This window comes from Crinia signifera, chromosome 6 (genome assembly GCF_055691185.1).
Source record: "Crinia signifera chromosome 6, ASM5569118v1, whole genome shotgun sequence".
Classification (NCBI taxonomy): Eukaryota; Metazoa; Chordata; class Amphibia; order Anura; family Myobatrachidae; genus Crinia; species Crinia signifera.
In genome coordinates, this window is record NC_139222.1 from 22438131 (window position 1) to 22459394 (window position 21264).

At 47.5% G+C, this 21264-nt stretch overlaps 3 protein-coding genes across 4 annotated transcripts in view; 1 reads left to right on the forward strand and 2 right to left on the reverse strand.

Annotated features, from left to right (window-relative positions):
- LOC146009548 (uncharacterized) overlaps window positions 1-21264 on the forward strand; it is a 613273-nt gene that overhangs the window by 469099 nt on the left and 122910 nt on the right. Inside the window, 3 exon segments of the mRNA XM_083149994.1 lie at window positions 19-738; window positions 1398-2757; window positions 2975-4120. Of these exon segments, the coding sequence (XP_083006120.1) occupies window positions 19-738; window positions 1398-2757; window positions 2975-4120 (3226 nt within the window).
- Window positions 1-21264, reverse strand: part of LOC146007461 (uncharacterized) — a 450549-nt gene that overhangs the window by 322004 nt on the left and 107281 nt on the right. The gene's annotated exons all lie outside the window — the stretch shown is intronic.
- Window positions 10175-20393, reverse strand: LOC146007470 (uncharacterized). Of its 2 annotated transcripts, none has more exons than XM_083145846.1 (5): window positions 20248-20393; window positions 18168-18227; window positions 13555-13656; window positions 13301-13429; window positions 10175-11393 (listed from the first exon to the last, which is right to left on the reverse strand). In XM_083145846.1, the coding sequence occupies exons 1-5, from the start codon at window positions 20252-20254 to the stop codon at window positions 10567-10569; spliced, it is 1125 nt and encodes a 374-aa protein (XP_083001972.1). In that variant the 5' UTR covers window positions 20255-20393; the 3' UTR covers window positions 10175-10566. The 2 variants fall into 2 exon arrangements, with proteins under 2 accessions (XP_083001972.1, XP_083001971.1); XM_083145845.1 differs by having other exon boundaries at window positions 10177-11393; window positions 13301-13463; window positions 13559-13656; window positions 20248-20392.

Below are 21264 nucleotides of genomic sequence, written 5' to 3' on the forward strand. Positions count from 1 at the left end.
TGGTTGATGTCATTGTAGATCGGAGTCTGGCAAGGATAAAGGGAAAAGCAAGCAGAAGAAATCTGTGCAAAGCAAATGTACATCATGTGACAAGACGCTGCCGGACAAACACGTGGGGGCTGTATGTGAAGGCTGTAAGGCGTCTCAGCTATTTCCCCCGGCTCAAATGGCGAGCCTGGTTCAAATGTTGAAAACGGCCCTAGCTGATACGTTTGCACCTAAAGAGGATACGGGCAAAACGCCCATTAAACGGAAAAGTTATGTGCTAAATGAGGACATAGAGGATACAGCGGGTCAGTCGGCCGGTGCTGGTATGCTTGGAGGCGACTTAGATGATGAAGAGGAGGATGATCCAGGACAGGATAGGTCGGACTCAGACATGGTTGACAACCTTCTGGTCCGGATTTATAAAGCGTTAAATATTGAGGACAAACAGGAGGATGTGAGTTTGCAGGAAATGCTTTTTAAGGATAGGAAACAGAAAACTAAAACGTTTCCCTTGTCACAAACTCTAAGGGACATAATAACCGAAGAATGGAAACAGCCAGACAAAAGAGTGGCTATTCCAGGGAAGGTTAACAAAATGTACCCTTTTGACAAGACGCAGGTACTCTCATGGGAGGAGGCACCTAAAATAGATGCTGCGGTGGCGAGGCTGTCGAAAAAGACGACATTACCACTAGAAGAGGCCAATGCCTTTAAAGATCCAATGGATCGTAAAATTGAGCTGGGCCTAAGGTAGCAACATTTAATCTCAGGGGCTTCTCTAAAAGCAGCGTCAGCAATGGCAGTTACATCCAGAATAGTAAGAGGCTGGTGCCAGCAGCTAGAAGGGGATATTCTGGATGATCTGGCAAGTTCGGAACTGTTGAAAATTGTACAAGATGTACAGCTGGCAGTGGAGTTTGTTTGCGAAGCATCTATGGATGCGGTAAGGCTGGCGGCCAGAGCAGGGGCAGCAACAGCCGCGACAAGAAGGGCGCTATGGTTAAAACCATGGGCAGCGGACGTTCAGTCCAAGAATAAACTCCTGTCCATGCCGTTCCAAGGGGACTATTTGTTTGGCAAACAATTGGACGAACTAGTGGCTAAGATATCAGGGGGGAAGTCGGTCTGGCTTCCTCAGGATAAGGGACGCAGAAGAGTATAGAAGGGGATCCTGGGTCTCAAGGGGCAATTTTCGTGCCCAAAGAAATAGAGATAAATTCTCCTCCAAAAAGGAGGCACAGTGACGTCGGGTCACAGACAGTAGGGGCCAGACTGCTGAAATTTGCAAGCGTCTGGTCCGGGACCACCGGAGACAGGTGGGTCCAAGAGGTAGTATCCTCCGGGTACAAAGTGGAGTTCAACAAAGTTCCCGGAGAGTTTTTTGTTCATTCTCCAATTCCCAAAAACAGGGAAGAGAGAAAAGCCTTATTAGCAAGTTTGCAGGAGATGCTGGAACAAGAAGTAATCAGCATTGTTCCAGAAGGCCAGGAATTTCGGGGGTGTTTTTCCCGTTTCTTTTTAGTAAAAAAAGCTACAGGAGGATTTCGGACCATACTAGATCTGAGACGACTCAATCAGTTCATAGAGGTAAAATCCTTCAAAATGGACAGTATCAAATCAGTGATACTAGATTTAAGTCAAAAGGACTTCATGACGACGATAGATCTCAAAGACGCCTATTTGCACGTCCCAATCTGCATAAGCCATCGAAAGTATCTGAGGTTCAGGCTGATGGGTACAAGTTATCAATTCAACGCCCTACCGTTTGGACTGGCGACATCTCCGAGAACATTCTCCAAAGTGCTGGTCGTGCTGGTAGCAGCACTAAGACAGAGCGGGACAAGATTGATTCCTTACCTCGACGACATTCTAATAGTCGCAGACTCCAAGGAGAAGGCCCAAGAGCACACAGACAGGGTGGTGCAGTGCCTGTTACAACACGGTTGGTTGATAAATTACAAAAAGAGCCAGTTGATTCCTGCCCAAGAAATAACATACCTAGGGGTAGTAGTCAATACAAAGGAGCAGAAAATTTCCTTAACAGAAGTCAGAAGAGAAAAACTGATCCACCAAGTAAAAAACCTGCAAAGAAGACGCGTTGTATCCTCACGAGGCTGCATGGAGGTGTTAGGCCTAATGGCATCAGCTATAGAGGTTGTCCCTTGGGCAAGGTTCCATACAAGGAAACTACAGAACTGTTTTCTTCTGCAATGGAACAAAAACTCAAAGGACTTGTCCCAAAGAATAGTCCTGTCCACAAAGGCCAGACAGGACTTAGACTGGTGGGCAGCAGAAGGCAGGTTGGTGGCAGGAAGATACTTCGGCACGGAGCGGCAGGTGACGCTAACCACGGACGCCAGCGAAACAGGCTGGGGAGCAACCTTCAATCATCAGGTAGCTCAAGGAAAGTGGCAGCAAGATTGGAGGGAAGCTCACTCCAACCTGAGGGAAATGGAGGCAGTGGTCAGAGCATGCAGGTGGTTTCAAAGTCAACTACAAGGGACAGAACTAATCGTGAGGACCGACAATCAGGCGGTAGTGGCCTATGTGAATCGGCAAGGAGGTACGCGAAGCAGAGCATTGATGGAGGTGGCCGCCAAACTGTTCGAGTGGGCGGAAGGCCGGGTTATGAGCATCACTGCAGTATATCTGGCAGGAAAAGAAAATGTGGTGGCCGACCAATTAAGCAGAATAGAATGCCTGCCAGGAGAATGGGGTCTCAACCAAATGGTATTCAAGAGTCTGGTGGAAAGATGGGGACGTCCGCAGGTAGACCTTATGGCAACGGCAGAAAACAAAAAAGTACCCAGGTTTTTTTGCCAGGTTCTGGGAGCCGCTGGGGGAACAAGTAGACGCACTGTCAGTGCCCTGGAACATAGAGAGAGCTTATGTTTTTCCCCCCGATACCAATAATTCAGAGACTATTGAGAAAACTGCAGAGAGAGCAGATCGAAGTAATAGCGGTCCTGCCATATTGGCCTCGCAGAGCATGGTTCAATACAGTACAAAAGTTGGCAGTAGACGATCCGTGGAGACTACCTTCGACCAAGGATCTACTAGTACAAGGAGAGGTATTCAAGGAGCAGCCGGAATCGTGGAAACTGACGGCTTGGCTGCTGAAATCGGAAGTCTGAAAGCTAAGGGGTTCAGTGAAGGAGTAGTGGATACCTTGCTTAAGGCAAGAAAGCCGGTAACCATGAAAATATATTATAGAGTTTGGAAAAAGTATGCTTTTTGGGCGAAAGAAAATAGTAAGAACCCTCGTAGTGTGGCCACTGTACTTTCCTTCCTACAAGAAGGTCTGCGAATGAATCTCTCCCCAAGCACTCTGAAAGTGCAAGTCTCGGCTATATCATGCATCTTGGATTGGGACATAGCCAAGAACAGATATGTACAAAGGTTCATGCAGGCAGTGAAAATAATTAAACCAAGGGTAAGAAGTCCGATACCCTCATGGGACCTGAACCTGGTGCTAGGGGTGCTAACAGAATCACCGTTTGAGCCACTACAAGAGGTGGCCTTGAAATTTCTGTCATGGAAAGTATTGTTTCTAGTGGCCATGACCTCAGCTCGTAGAGTATCAGAACTCCAAGCACTGTGGATAAAGGAACCGTACTTCAAAATATATACAGATAAAGTAGTCTTAAGGACAAATCCAATGTTTGTACCTAAGGTGGCGTCAGAATTTCATATCAATCAGGAGATCATATTGCCTACGTTCTGTACAAATCCGACAAATAGTAAAGAAAGCAGGTTACATTGCCTGGACTTGGTCAGAGCCCTGTCCATTTACAAGCAAAGGACGGCTGAATTTCGTAAAGCCGACAATTTATTTATATTATCAGAAGGAGAAAGAAAGGGGCAAAGAGCCTCTAAACAGACCCTATCAAGGTGGATTAAAAGTTGTGTTCGACAAGCATATGTCATAAGGCAGCAGGAGCCACCGGAAGGGTTTAAAGCGCACTCAACACGTTCAATGGCGTCATCGTGGGCAGAGAAAGGATCTGCATCACTAACAGAGATTTGCAAGGCTGCAGGGTGGTCCTCAGCCCACACGTTTACGAAACATTACAGAGTGGACGTCTGGTCCTCTGCAGATGCCAAGTTTGGGAGGAAGATCCTGAGCGCGGCAGTAAACTAGGACGTGAAGAAACGTTCCTCTTGAGTTATAAATTATGTGGCCGGTGGCCGATTCTTATGTTTTACGTGAGTAATACCCTCCCTACGAAATACAGTACTGCTTGGGCATGACCCATTCATGATGGTTGCCATGGCGGAGGCAGAGGAAATACCGGGTTATTACCTGGTAATGGGTTTTCCTCTACTCCGCCATGGCAGCGGTATTTCCCACCCCTAAAAAAAAAAAAAAAAAAAATGTGTTCAAAAAGGGGGTGTGTTACGTGGAATAATGATGTCCGTTTGTTTTAAAGCTGAAGTAATGTAAAGACACTGGTGTATGGAGGAGGAGTCTTCTTATAGGAGCCAGAGGTCTTTTTTTCCTTTCCAAAAGCACTACCCAGCAGGGAGAAACCCATTCATGATGGCTGCCATGGCGGAGTAGAGGAAAACCCATTACCAGGTAATAACCCGGTATTTCTTCGACCTGTTTCCAAAAACTTTCAATTTTGTGGCATTGCCAAATTGATATGAATGTATGTCCCCTACTGTATACTATACTTTGGGTACAAACCATTTTGTTTTTTATCTTATCCTAAGTTGGACTGGGGTTATATACACCCTGTGTAGGATGAAGAGTGGCACTTGTTGGAATCGTATTGCCATTGGTAGGTGAGGAAAGTGCCATATCCCACTCTCTGTCATAGATGGCCCCGATATCATCTTCCCATGCTTCCCTTATTGATCCAATCTGCTGGTTTTCCATTTGTTTCAGCATTGCCTTATATATACCGGATATGCTGTCACTTTGCCCAGATTGTCTTCACCGATGAGTGTTGTTTTTTTACATCGCTAGCCCCATATACCTCACTACATCTGATCTATAAATATCTAAAGGAAAAACCTCTAGGCATGTAGATCTCCACCTCCAGTTGGTAATATGTCTGCAACGATCCCTCATTAAGTGGCGATACCCTATAGAAGTCTAAGGGCTTCTACCGCCAGAGACGCCTACCCCCCTCTCCGTCCTCCATCAAACTCCTCCTCCCCCTAGCATATGTCACAGCCGGATGTCTCTGCCTTGGGCCGTGCAAGGAATAACCAGGCGCGCAGTCACCTTGCCAGCCTGTCTCCCCGGCGCCTTCAGACTGTTCAACCGCTCTTCTTACCGGACTCCCAGACCAGTGACGTCACTCCCCACCGGGCGGCCACTCCTCTCACTAGCACCAGGAAGCAAGCAAGCCACACGAGCAGTCCACTGCCGGGGCTCCGGGTCACAACAGTCGGGTCCCCGAGTACCACCAAGCCTCCACACAGGTAGGGCTGCGAACAGTGATAAGGGCAGGGAGGAGGGAGGGGAAGGTGTATCAGCACACAGGCCCACTCCCATCAGGGAGAGCAGCACATATCATGCAGGCCTGGTCGCCATGCAGGCCACCCATGCCGATGGCCAGCACTGCCCTGGGGAGCGGCTGCGGATGGCTGGCGGCAGAGGCTGGGCCTGGGAGCTTGTGCAGCAGCGGGTCCGGATCCAGGCAGCATAGGTGCGATGTAGGTGGGGTGGGCCCCCGGATTGTTAAGACGGCCCTGAATACCGCCACTATACACTATCGTATGCCTTTGCTGCATCCAGGGACAGTACTGCGGCTGTCTGTTTATGGTTTACCTGTAGGTTATTATATAACCTCCTGATATTTGAGGTAGTGCTTTTTCCTTTACGGAAACCAGTCCGGACAATACTCGTGGCTACTGGATCCAAACTGACAGCTAAGATTTTACCATCTGTATTAATAAGGGAAAAGGGCCTGAGGGATTCAGGAGTCACAGATCCTTCCCCTCCTTTGGGATCGCTATGATCAATGCCTCACTCATAGATTCTGGCAGCTTCCCTTCGATCAGACTATTATTATATAGATCTACAAGTCTGGGGGCCACCGAGTCTATAAATTGCTTATATATCTCCATTGAGAGCCCATCGCACCCTGGTGCCTTACCCACTGGAGATAATCTTATGGAGTTTTTAACTTCTTCTATAGTCATTTTTTTCTAACGCTGCACTCTCTTCGCTACTTATACGTGGCAAATGTATACCCCCTAAGTAACGCGCCATATTACCTACATCTAGAGTGGTAGTAGAAGTATATAGGTTTTTATAAAATTGTACAAACGTTGCTGTAATCTCTGGAGCTGAAGCCACTGCTAACCCTGGGTCTGTGACCATTCTTAAGACAATATTTGATGGGGTATTGTTCCTAACCAAATAAGCCATATAGCTACCAGGCCTATCCTGATTTTCATACCTATTATGACACAAAAATGCCTCTTGTTGTATTGTCCCTGTTCATCTGTCCAATCTTTATTGGCTTGTACCCAAGCTTGTTTGGCGGACTCAGTCTTCTCCCTCGAGAACCTAGTCCTTTACTCCTTCTCTCCGTTGCTTGATTTTTCATTCTGGTGGACTGTTTGATATAAGCAATTCTCTTAATCGGTACTTCCCTTAGTAGAGCTTTTCTCGCATCTCAAATTATGCCCTTAGGTGCCATACCCTCATTATTATCAAAATATTCTTCCCACCCATTCCTGGGTGATCTCCGACCCAGGCACTACCGGATCCAACCATGCTGGGTGGCATCTCCATATCTTAAATCCATTATCCTGCAATTGCTGGATCTGGACCATGATAGGGGCATGGTCGGAGATCCCCCTAAGGAGTTATTCCACTCAATTTTTTGGCAAAATTCTATCATCAACAAAGGCCATGTCTCTGCAGGACAAGGAGTCAGAAGATGGAGAGTAACACGAATACTAGGGAGGAGTGAAAAAAATGAAATTGAGAAATTCAAAAATCGGCTAGTGTGGGAAAGTTGTGACCTGACCTGAATAAGAAACGTGCAAAAGCTTTTTGATCCGAGTCAACATCTTCTGTTCTGGCAAGAGGCCTAAAGTTTAACTTTTTAGGTGAAAAAGACGAAAACTATGAAGACGCTCCGATCTAGTTAATATTATGTCAGGATGTCTTAGAGAGGTTCATTAATATACTTTAGCTTAGTAAAAGAGAGTACGAGCTTGTCCTAGTGCAAAGTGACTGACTTTGGCGGGAGAAAAAATCCCTGATAATTGACCCATATTCATGGTCACAATTGTGAATATGGTGTTTTCTCTGGAACGTTTTTTTTTTGGGGGGGGAGAGGATGCTCGGTAATTGAAGTGACCAAGAAAAAAACTTGGGGCAAAAAATCAGGGTAAAGACCTTTTGTTTGCTCTTAATAGAATAATGCACCTCTGTGTCTTCTAATGTCCAACAAACTCTTTACTGAATGCTCCAGTAGGTTCAGTAACAATGCATTACACACTGTTCTTTAGGTGCAGGATTTAAAACACTTCTGTTTATTGTCTTTACTTGTGGCAGTTTATTTTATACATACATGAATTGTTCTGAAAAACAGTTTTGCATCCCCTATGCTGGGAACATGATTGGGCAGCATTACAGCATACCCATAAGATATTTTTTGCCTCAACCCCAACTGCTCTAGGCAGCGGAGAGGGCTGCAGCTCAGGGTAAGCCTGTCCACTACCCTGAAAAGGAAAAAAATACACTGAAGCCTATGAGGGCGGAGCTTATATAGGGGCCAGTGTTCTTTTTTGTTTCCTTTCCAGAGAGATACCCTACGGGACTTAACCCATTAGTTGGCTGCCATGGGGAGGTAGAGGAAAGCAGCATTAGTAATGACTACAGCTGTGCACCAGCTAGGTTGTCTAAGGAATGTGACACTTATACCCCTTTCACATTGCAGCTTTAACACGGTATATTGCCATTTTTTTTACCGTTTTCAAATGGGAACAGCTGCAGTGTGAAAGCTCCGTTGTCAATTTACCGGTCACAGAATACCGGTATTTTGATACGTTAGAAGCAGGATCCTACACGTTTCTGAGCCGTTTTCCCTGCAGTCTGAACAGCTCAGAAACGGTATTTGCTACAAATGATAACCACACAAGGGTGATAGGTTATCTCCCTGCATGATCCCCGCCCACAAGCAGGAAATAAACATTTGAAATTACATTGTTTGGCTTTCTATGGGTGAAACGGGTTGAATCTGAAAGGTACAAAAACAGTATTGAAACTGCAATATACCGTTTACAACATGCAATGTGAAAGGGGTTTAACTGGCTTTTGACCCGTTTTAAGACACGTTTACAAAAACGGGTTGAAAGCAGGTTTGCAATGTGAAAGCAGTATATGTAATGACTACAGCTGTGCACCAGCTAGGTGATTGGGGAATGTGACAGTTAGTAATGACTACAGCTGTGCACCAGCTAGGTGGTCTGGGGAATGTGACAGTTAGTAATGACTACAGCTGTGCACCAGCTAGGGAATCAGGGAAATGTGACAGTTAGTAATGACTACAGCTGTGCACCAGCTAGGTCACGGGTGTCAAACACAAGGCCTGCGGGCCAAATCCGGCCCGCCAGACCTCGTCATGTGGCCCGCGCGAGGAGATAACACGCAAGGCAGTGTGTCCCAGCTCCTGCCTAGGCCACCTCCTCTCACCCACCCCACCGCGGCCGCCTTACCTGTTCCTCCACTGTCGGCGGCCATGTTCCTGTAGGCACATATGTATGCGGCTACAGAAACATGGCCGCCGGCCTCCATGGCTACTTGGAGGAGGGCCCGGCCGCCTGTTCCCTCTGATGCCCAGCAGTGACAGACACTGGGTGGGGACGTCATGACGATGACGCCGCCCGCCCATGCGTCTGTAGAGAAGTATGAGCAGGCAGTGAAGCTGGACCGGGAGTCGGGGACAGTGTGGCCGCAGCAAGCAGTGAAGAAAAGCTGGAAGCCGCAGCAGCTGCAGGACAGACGGAGAAACAGTAAGTGAGGATGAGGATCACACTCACAATAAAAAAAATATATATATCTGCTGTTTCCTGAGGTGTCCCCGTGTATAATAATAATAATGCCATGACACCACAGGCTGCTCCTCCTGTATAATCATTTATGTGTGATGGCATTACTTTTATTATATTATACAGGGGGAGCAGTCTGTGGTGTCATGGCATTATTGTTATACAGGGGGACCTACAGATACAACCGGCCCTTTGAGGGTGACCAAACTGCTGATGCGGCCCCCGATGAATTTGAGTTTGACACCCCTGAGCTAGGTGGTCTGGGGAATGTGACAGTTAGTAATGAATACAGCAATGTACCAGCTAGGTGATTGTAAAACTACATGTCCCAGCATACCTTGCTAAAGTTTTGCCATTAGGTATTGCTAAAACTGTGGCAAGGCATGCTGGGTTGTGTAGTGTCACAACAGCCAGGCCTGTATCATCAGGTCCAGGAACCTTTTACCTTGGGAAATAAGTGAACAAGGACAAGTTTGGCTGAAGGAGTTATAGCAAAGGCAGCCTCCTATATTACATCAAACACCTCTCTGTACTTTATACAGTTATTCTAATGGGACTACATTGAATGGTGAGATCAGTATCTGTATGGACATTATGATATAGAGGCCCAGGGAGTTCCATTTGATAAAAAAAAAAAAAAAACTTTACAAGTCAAAGCTTGATTTGTATGTTGTATATATGGACGATCACGGTAAAGGATTACTTCCAGCTGAATAAATTCTTCATCTTTAATACTTTTTCTTGAGTCAATTGTACTAATGCAGTGTTCTTATTATTTGCTGATTGTATTAGGGCTTCCCAAGGCTGCCATAATAGAAATAAAATAAGTCCCATCCTACAGAGGAGCAAGTGTTACATGTGGATTGGCCGCGCTGCAGCCATTTTCCTTTTGCGTTCTTAACAAACAATAACCATTATGACTGTTCATTGCTACTAGTTTAGCACAACCTCCTTATAACCAAGCACATGCACCTCCTACATAGGTGCCCGGGGTATGACAAGAGGCGCAGAGTCATAGTGATGGCCCAAATATCAGTATACACCACACACATTACAGTACAGGGTCACACAGTGTATTTATTACATATATATTGCAGAGATGCTGTTATACATAAAGCACAGGTACAACAATGCGGTATATAATGACTTAGTAATACATACACCAGCTGCTTTCCCATATACAGTCAGACTAGGAGACATGGAGTCTTATTGCACACTGATCGCTCATGTCACTGTAACCATGGCAATACATCACAGCAGCAATAGAACTGGAACATCAGCATAACTGACAGATGCATTCAGCCAATCAGATGTGGCCGCCGGCATTACATGTTTGTAACTTGCACCAAGGGTGGGGAAGCAGCAAGTAATCAGCCCTGTAATAGACACAGATGAGTCCACCTCTACCTGCGCCCCTATATCACCAGTGATGGTAATATACCTTGGTGTATACTATCTGTAACTAAATCCACGCCTGCTTGGTAGTTACATTAATCATATACACAGCTGTGTCACAGTATTTAGTACTGATGCTACGGTTGCATGTAGATCATATCGTTATAATATTATTTTTATCATGTGAGTTTTCTGGTGTCTAATAACAGTTGATTTATCTTTAAAACATTTCCCACATTCAGAGCATGGAAATGGCCTCTCACCTGTGTGACTTCTCTGATGTGTAAGTAGATTGGCTTTTTCTCTAAAACATTTCCCACACTCAGAACACGAAAATGGTTTCTCACCTCTGTGAACTCTCTCATGCGCAACAAGATGTGATTTCTGTGTAAAACATTTCCCACAGTAAGAACATGGAAACGGTTTAGCACCCGTGTGAACTCTCTCGTGTGTAACAAGATGTGAGGTCTGTGTAAAACATTTCCCACAGTAAGAACAGGGAAATGGTTTATCACCTGTGTGATGCCTCTCGTGTGCATCAAGAGCCGATTTCTGTGAAAAACATTTCCCACAGTAAGAACAGGGAAATGGCTTCTCACCTGTGTGAACTCTCTCATGTGCAACAAGAACCGATTTCTGTGTAAAACATTTCCCACAGTCAGAGCATGAATAAGTTTTCTCACCCGTGTGAGGTCTTTGATGTAAAACAGAAACTGACTGATGTATAGAACTGTCACCAATCTCAGAACTGGATGATATTGTATCATCGTTATAATCTGTACCGTGTGCAGTAAGGTCTGAATGATCAGGAGAAGGTTCCTCATGACTAGATGGATCAGATGAAATATCTGCACTGTGAAATGTTGGGTGTGTATTAGAGATAATGGGTTTTACTTCCGGAAAATCTTGTCTGATGTCCTGATTTTCTATTTTGATATCTGGAGACACAATGAGATCTCCCTCCGAGGTATTCCTGCTTGTGCGCCCATCTACAGGAAACAGATGAATGACAACAGACAGAATTGTTTACATTGAGAAGGAAATGCACTGAGTACACAATGTCAGACATATTGGGGGAAATTTACTAAAGGAAATTTGTAAAAAAAATAGGTGTATTTGTATCCAGAAATACACTTATTTTTGTCATTTACTATTCCGAAAATACGGCAATTCGTATTGATGTGCTATCAATACGAATACGAATTGCCGTATTTTCGGGATAGTAAATGACAAAAATAAGTGTATTTCTGGATACAAATACACCTATTTTTTTTTACAAATTTCCTTTAGTAAATTTCCCCCATTGCATCTGCTCTGCAACACAGCTGCTGGCCAATATATTGGTGTATCGTGTTGTGTGTATGGGCGATCCAACAACCACCCCTATAACCCGCAGCAGGAGCCGGCGATGATTGGCTGCTAAATTAGGTGGGCGCATGACATCAGTCACACCGGATTGGGCAGTGTGTATGAAGAACACGCTGTTCGGTCCGTTGAGAACTATATCTGCAGATCAATTGATCTGCAGATACATCTGTGTGCTACCTGTATAGTGATCATTTATATCCGCTCTTAATCAATGCTGGACTTCCTGGGCTAGGACACAATTACTAACAATTAAGAATTAATATAAAATCTAACTATCAGTAAATGTGAGTTTTAGCCCTGGAAGCCCAACATTGATTAATATTGAATTTTAAATCAACCTTTAGTAAATATACCCCTAAGACTGAGCTGATTGTCTCCCCACCATCTGGGGTCCCCTCACATACTATCATGTTTCTATCCACTGACACCTCACCATCGATGTCTTAGCGCCATCCTTACCTCCACCCTTTCCTACTATCCCCACATTCAGTCCCTGTCCCAGTATTGGCAGCTACCAGAATCAGACCCTCTCTCACCCTGGAGGCAACTAAGACCCTCATCCACTCACTGGTCATCTCTATACTGGATTACTATAACCTGTTAAGCCCATTGGCTGTGGGCTACACTAACAGCATGTCCTAGTCACTGGTTACCACTACACCAGGTGGCCACACAGGTAACATATAACACCAGGGAGTCTGTAGTGATTGGGGCATTTGTGGCATTAGAATATGGGGAGGAGACTGGTCAGATCTCTGGACTGGTAACATACAGTGACATGATGTGAGGGGAGAGCAGGAGTATAATAGGGGCTGATGGCTCCTGATGTATGAGATACACCAGAGAGTGTGGGGAGGAGGATGGTCAGATCTCTGGGCTGGTAACACACAGTGACATGATGTGAGGGGAGAGCAGGAGTATAATAGGGGCTGATGGCTCCTGATGTATGAGATACACCAGAGAGTGTGGGGAGGAGACTGGTCAGATCTCTGGGCTGGTAACACACAGTGACATGATGTGAGGGGAGAGCAGGAGTATAATAGGGGCTGATGTATCCTGATGTATGAGATACACCAGAGAGTGCGGGGAGGAGACTGGTCAGATCCCTGGGCTGGTAACACACAGTGACATGATGTGAGGGGAGAGCAGGAGCATAATAAGGGCTGGTGGCTCCTGATGTATGAGATACACCAGAGAGTGTGGGGAGGAGACTGGTCAGATCTCTGGGCTGGTAACACACAGTGACATGATGTGAGGTGGAGAGCAGGAGTATAATAGGGGCTGATGGTACCTAATGTATGATATACACCAGAGAGTGTGGGGAGGAGACTGGTCAGATCTCTGGGCTGGTAACACACAGTGACATGATGTGAGGTTAGAGCAGGTGTATAATAGGGGCTGATAGCTCCAGACTTCCCCACTAGGTAGATGCATTGTCCTCATTAGTCTGTACTGACAGAGGAGGGTGTAGGATAAGAGAAAGCTGTATTGGCAGAACAAGGGAAATATATAAGTGATTATTACTCACATGCGCTGATGTCTGTTGGGATTTCCTCCTTCTTACATGAATTATACCCCCTTAAATACGTCTCTTCTCCCTCTGTATCTTCTACCTTAATGTCAGTCACATCCGTCTCTTCTTCTGCCTTTATTTCTTCTACCTTAATATCAGAGAAATCCTCACATTGAACCTACACAAAATACCACATTAGTAACACACACAACTGCTGCAATTTATAGAGTGATAGTAACTTTGGTATATTGGGAAACCCTAATTCCCACCTACCTGATCCTCCTGCGGGGTCCTGTGAGTCTCCTCTGTACAATGCTGGGAATACAGAGGACGGGGACATCTCTCTGGGGTATCTCTGTTACTGGGCCCATCTGTAGGAGACACGCAGTGACTGAAGACATGGTATATATGTGATTATCCTGGGAATACAAAGGATGGGGACATCTCTCTGGGGTATCTCTGTTACTGGGCCCATCTGTAGGAGACACGCAGTGACTGAGGACATGGTATATATGTGATTATCCTGGGAATACAGAGGACGGGGACATCTCTCTGGGGTACCCCTGTTACTGGGCCCATCTGTAGGAGACACACAGTGACTGAGGACATGGTATATATGTGATTATCCTGGGAATACAGAGGACGGGGACATCTCTCTGGGGTATCTCTGTTACTGGGCCCATCTGTAGGAGACACACAGTGACTGAGGACATTGTATATATGTGATTATCCTGGGAATACAGGGGACTGGGACATCTCTCTGGGGTATCTCTGTTACTGGGCCCATCTGTAGGGGACACGCAGTGACTGAGGACATGGTATATATATATGTGATTATCCTGGGAATACAGAGGACGGGGACATCTCTCTGGGGTATCTCTGTTACTGGGCCCATCTGTAGGAGACACGCAGTGACTGAGGACATGGTATATATGTGATTATCCTGGGAATACAAAGGATGGGGACATCTCTCTGGGGTATCTCTGTTACTGGGCCCATCTGTAGGAGACACGCAGTGACTGAGGACATGGTATATATGTGATTATCCTGGGAATACAGAGGACGGGGACATCTCTCTGGGGTACCCCTGTTACTGGGCCCATCTGTAGGAGACACACAGTGACTGAGGACATGGTATATATGTGATTATCCTGGGAATACAGAGGACGGGGACATCTCTCTGGGGTATCTCTGTTACTGGGCCCATCTGTAGGAGACACACAGTGACTGAGGACATTGTATATATGTGATTATCCTGGGAATACAGAGGACGGGGACATCTCTCTGGGGTATCTCTGTTACTGGGCCCATCTGTAGGGGACACGCAGTGACTGAGGACATGGTATATATATATATGTGATTATCCTGGGAATACAGAAGACGGGGACATCTCTCTGGGGTATCTCTGTTACTGGGCCCATCCGTAGGAGACACACAGTGACAGAGGACATGGTGTATATGTGATTATCCTGGGAATACAGAGGACGGGGACATCTCTCTGGGGTATCTCTGTTACTGGGCCCATCTGTAGGAGACACACAGTGACTGAGGACATTGTATATATGTGATTATCCTGGGAATACAGAGGACGGGGACATCTCTCTGGGGTATCTCTGTTACTGGGCCCATCTGTAGGGGACACGCAGTGACTGAGGACATGGTATATATATATATGTGATTATCCTGGGAATACAGAGGACGGGGACATCTCTCTGGGGTATCTCTGTTACTGGGCCCATCTGTAGGGGACACGCAGTGACTGAGGACATGGTATATATATATATGTGATTATCCTGGGAATACAGAGGGCGGGGACATCTCTCTGGGGTATCTCGGTTACTGGGCCCATCTGTATGAGACATGCAGTGACTGAGGACATGGTATATATATGTGATTATCCTGGGAATACAGAGGACAAGGACATCTGTCTGGGGTATCTCTATTACTGGGCCCATCTGTAGGAGACACACAGTGACTGGAGGACATGGTATATATGTGATTATCCTGGGAATACAAAGGACGGGGAAATCTCTCTGGGGTATCTCTGTTACTGGCTCCATCTGTAGGAGACAAGCAGTGACTGAGGACATTGTATATATGTGATTATCCTGGGAATACAGAGGACGGGGACATCTCTCTGGGGTATCTCTGTTACTGGGCCCATCTGTAGGAGACACACAGTGACTGAGGACATGGTATATATGTGATTATCCTGGGAATACAGAGGACGGGGAAATCTCTCTGGGGTATCTCTGTTACTGGCTCCATCTGTAGGAGACACACAGTGACTGAGGACATGGTATATATGTGATTATCCTGGGAATACAGAGGACAGGGACATCTCTCTGGGGTATCTCTGTTACTGGCCCATCTGTAGGAGACACGCAGTGACTGAGGACATTGTATATATGTGATTATCCTGGGAATACAGAGGACGGGGACATCTCTCTGGGTATCTCTGTTACTGGCTCCATCTGTAGGAGACACGCAGTGACTGAGGACATGGTATATATGTGATTATCCTGGGAATACAGAGGACGGGGACATCTCTCTGGGGTATCTCTGTTACTGGGCCCATCTGTAGGAGACACGCAGTGACTGAGTACATGGTATATATGTGATTATCCTGGGAATACAGAGGACGGGGACATCTCTCTGGGGTATCTCTGTTACTGGGTCCATCTATAGGAGACACACAGTGACTGAGGACATGGTATATATGTGATTATCCTGGGAATACAGAGGACGGGGACATCTCTCTGGGGTATCTCTGTTACTGGGCCCATGTGTAGGAGACACACAGTGACTGAGGACATTGTATATATGTGATTATCCTGGGAATAAAGAGGACGGGGACATCTCTCTGGGGTATCTCTGTTACTGGGCCCATCTGTAGGAGACATGCAGTGACCGAGGACATGGTATATATGTGATTATCCTGGGAATACAGAGGACGGGGACATCTCTCTGGGGTATCTCTGTTACTGGGCCCATCTGTAGGAGACACGCAGTGACTGAGTACATGGTATATATGTGATTATCCTGGGAATACAGAGGACGGGGACATATCTCTGGGGTATCTCTGTTACTGGGTCCATCTATAGGAGACACACAGTGACTGAGGACATGGTATATATGTGATTATCCTGGGAATACAGAGGACGGGGACATCTCTCTGGGGTATCTCTGTTACTGGGCCCATGTGTAGGAGACACACAGTGACTGAGGACATTGTATATATGTGATTATCCTGGGAATACAGAGGACGGGGACATCTCTCTGGGGTATCTCTGTTACTGGGCCCATCTGTAGGAGACATGCAGTGACCGAGGACATGGTATATATGTGATTATCCTGGGAATACAGAGGACGGGGACATCTCTCTGGGGTATCTCTGTTACTGGGCCCATCTGTAGGAGACACGCAGTGACTGAGGACATGGTATATATGTGATTATCCTGGGAATACAGAGGACGGGGACATTTCTCTGGGGTATCTGTGTTACTGGGCCCATCTGTAGGAGACACGCAGTGACTGAGGACATGGTATATATGTGATTATCCTGGGAATACAGAGGACGGGGACATCTCTCTGGGGTATCTCTGTTACTGGGCCCATGTGTAGGAGACACACAGTGACTGAGGACATTGTATATATGTGATTATCCTGGGAATACAGAGGACGGGGACATCTCTCTGGGGTATCTCTGTTACTGGGCCCATCTGTAGGAGACATGCAGTGACCGAGGACATGGTATATATGTGATTATCCTGGGAATACAGAGGACGGGGACATCTCTCTGGGGTATCTCTGTTACTGGGCCCATCTGTAGGAGACACGCAGTGACTGAGGACATAGTATATATGTGATTATCCTGGGAATACAGAGGACGGGGACATTTCTCTGGGGTATCTGTGTTACTGGGCCCATCTGTAGGAGACACGCAGTGACTGAGGACATGGTATATATGTGATTATCCTGGGAATACAGAGGACGGGGACATCTCTCTGGGGTATTCCTGTTACTGGGCCCATCTGTAGGAGACACCCAGTGACTGAGGACATTGTATATATGTGATTATCCTGGGAATACAGAGGACGGGGACATCTCTCTGGGGTATCTCTGTTACTGGGCCCATCTGTAGGAGACACGCAGTGACTGAGGACATGGTATATATGTGATTATCCTGGGAATACAGAGGACGGGGACATCTCTCTGGGGTATTCCTGTTACTGGGCCCTTCTGTAGGAGACACCCAGTGACTGAGGACATTGTATATATGTGATTATCCTGGGAATACAGAGGACGGGGACATCTCTCTGGGGTATCTCTGTTACTGGGCCCATCTGTAGGAGACACGCAGTGACTGAGGACATGGTATATATGTGATTATCCTGGGAATACAGAGGACAGGGACATCTCTCTGGGGTATCGCTGTTACTGGCCCATCTGTAGGAGACACACAGTGACTGAGGACATTGTATATATGTGATTATCCTGGGAATACAGAGGACGGGGACATCTCTCTGGGGTATCTCTGTTACTGGGCCCATCTGTAGGAGACACACAGTGACTGAGGACATGGTATATATGTGATTATCCTGGGAATACAGAGGACAGGGACATCTCTCTGGGGTATCTCTGTTACTGGGCCCATCTGTAGGAGACACGCAGTGACTGAGGACATGGTATATATGTGATTATCCTGGGAATACAGAGGACGGGGACATCTCTCTGGGGTATCTGTGTTACTGGGCCCATCTGTAGGAGACACACAGTGACTGCGGACATCGTATGTATGCAGCCATCAGATGATTTTTGTATGTACAGTACATGGCCTCTATACCAAATTTTCCTACACAATAAATAAGTCTCTTCTTACCCAGTGATGTGAGTGGCCGGTGATTCTCCATCATCACTTCCTTGTCTATATACTCCCCTCCTGCATGGAGAGATAGACAGTAACATCCTGACACCTCATATGAGCCCAACACAAACAATAATAATAATAAAAGTAATAATAATGTCCCATTCCCAGCAGTCACCTCTCTGGTCACATCCCCCGGTGTCACTGTATAATGTCCCATTCCCAGCAGTCACCTCTCCGGTCACATCCCCCGGTGTTACTGTATAATGTCCCGTTCCCAGCAGTCACCTCTCCGGTCACATCCCCGGTGTTACTGTATAATGTCCCGTTCCCAGCAGTCACCTCTCCGGTCACATCCCCCGGTGTTACTGTATAATGCACCATTCCCAGCAGTCACCTCTCCGGTCACATCCCCCGGTGTTACTGTATAATGCACCATTCCCAGCAGTCACCTCTCCTGTCACATCCCCGGTGTTACTGTATAATGCCCTATTCCCAGCAGTCACCTATCCGGTCACATCCCCCGGTGTTACTGTATAATGTCCCATTAGCAGCAGTCACCTCTCCGGTCACATCCCCCGGTGTTACTGTATAATGTCCCATTCCCAGCAGTCACCTCTCCGGTCACATCCCCCGGTGTTACTGTATAATGTCCCATTCCCAGCAGTCACCTCTCCTGTCACATCCCCCGGTGTTACTGTATAATGTCCCATTCCCAGCAGTCACCTCTCCGGTCACATCCCCCGGTGTTACTGTATAATGTCCCGTTCCCAGCAGTCACCTCTCCGGTCACATCCCCCGGTGTTACTGTATAATGTCCCATTCCCAGCAGTCACCTCTCCGGTCAAATCCCCCGGTGTTACTGTATAATGTCCCATTCCCAGCAGTCACCTCTCCGGTCACATCCCCCGATGTTACAGTATAATGTCCCATTCCCAGCAGTCACCTCTCAGGTCACATCCCCCGATGTTACAGTATAATGGCCCATTCCCAGCAGTCACCTCTCCGGTCACATCCCCCGATGTTACAGTATAATGTCCCATTCCCAGTAGTCACCTCTCCGGTCACATCTCCCGGTGTTACTGTATAATGTCCCCATTCCCAGCAGTCACCTCTCCGGTCACATCCGACGGTGTTACTGTATAATGTCCCATTCCCAGCAGTCACCTCTCCGGTCACATCCCCCGGTGTTACTGTATAATATCCCATTCCCAGCAGTCACCTCTCCTGTCACATCCCCCTGGTGTTACTGTATAATGTCCCATTCCCAGCAGTCACCTCCCCGGTCACATCCCCCGGTGTTACTGTATAATGTGCCGACTTCCAGACTGTGTGAAATACATTGTTAAATGTAAGGTTTATTGTATATGCTTATAAAATGCAATTCAATTGTACAATGTGCAAAAGATAAAAAAAATTAATGTTATACGCCGCAGGCCGCTCCCCCCCGTACAACAGGACGCCGCAGGCCACTCCCCCTGTATAACAGGACACCACAGGCCGCTCCCCCTGTATAACAGGACACCGCAGGCCGCTCCCCCTGTATAACAGGACACCGCAGGCCGCTCCCCCTGTATAACAGGACACCGCAGGCCGCTCCCCCTGTATAACAGGACACCGCAGGCCACTCCCCCTGTATAACAGGACACCGCAGGCCACTCCCCCTGTATAACAGGACACCGCAGGCCGCTCCGCCTGTATAACAGGACACCGCAGGCTGCTCCTCCTGTATAACAGGACACCGCAGGCCACTCCCCCTGTATAACAGGACACCGCAGGCCGCTCTGCCTGTATAACAGGACACCACAGATCGCTTCCCCTGTATAATAACACCAGGGCAGCACAATACCATCACCTGCTGCCAGATACAGCAATGTCTTCTCTCGGTCCCCCGTAACTTAATCACCGCGGCTGCTGGAAGTGAGAGGCCTCAGGTAAGATCAGCAGCGCTGCCCCAGCAGGGAGCCGAGATGCTGCAGCAAATGAACGCGGGGATTGGTCTTAAGGAAAATGGCCGCCGCTCCCTCACACAGGGGACAATTGTTATAGAGACTTACTAGTCGTATCTACAGCATGGAATATATCAGTTACCTACCTGCCATGCACACCAGGAAGGAACGTTTCCCTGGTAACACAGCTCCTCCCACTCTGCCCCACACAGGAAATACACTCTGGCTACAGCCGCGGGTGAGTCTGGGAGCTGAGTACAACCCACAACAAAATGGCTGCCGCTGTCTGAGGACACTGGGACATCATTACCGGACTGATAGAAGAGGTAATTTCCCTGGGAAATGCATAGAGAGAGTGTTATGTGATGTGTGAGGTCACCGGTAACTAATAGATTTCATGCTGTATATATAACTAGTAAAGCTCCATAACAATTGTCCCCTGTGTGAGGGAGCGGCGGCCATTTTCCTGAAGACCAATCCCCGCGTTCAGTGGCTGCAGCATCTCGGCTCCCTGCTGGGGCAGCGCTGCTGATCTTACCTGAGGCTTCTCACTTCCAGCAGCCGCGGTGATTAAGTTACGGGGGACCGAGAGAAGACATTGCTGTATCTGGCAGCAGGTAATGGTATTGTGCTGCCCTGGTGTTATTATACAGGGGGAGCAGCCTGTGGTGTCCTGTTATACAGGGGGAGCGGCCTGCGGTGTCCTGTTATACAGGGGGAGTGGCCTGCGGTGTCCTGTTATACAGGGGGAGTGGCCTGCGGTGTCCTGTTATACAGGGGGAGCGGCCTGCGGTGTCCTGTTATACGGGGGAGCGGCCTGCGGTGTCCTGTTATACGGGGGAGCGGCCTGCGGTGTCCTGTTATACGGGGGGAGGGGCCTGCGGTGTCCTTTTATACGGGGGGAGCGGCCTGCGGTGTCCTGTTATACGGGGGGAGCGGCCTGCGGTGTCCTGTTATACGGGGGGAGCGGCCTGCGGTGTCCTGTTATACGGGGGGAGCGGCCTGCGGTGTCCTGTTATACGGGGGGGAGCGGCCTGCGGTGTCCTGTTATACGGGGGGAGCGGCCTGCGGTGTCCTGTTATACGGGGGGAGCGGCCTGCGGTGTCCTGTTATACGGGGGGGAGCGGCCTGCGGTGTCCTGTTATACGGGGGGAGCGGCCTGC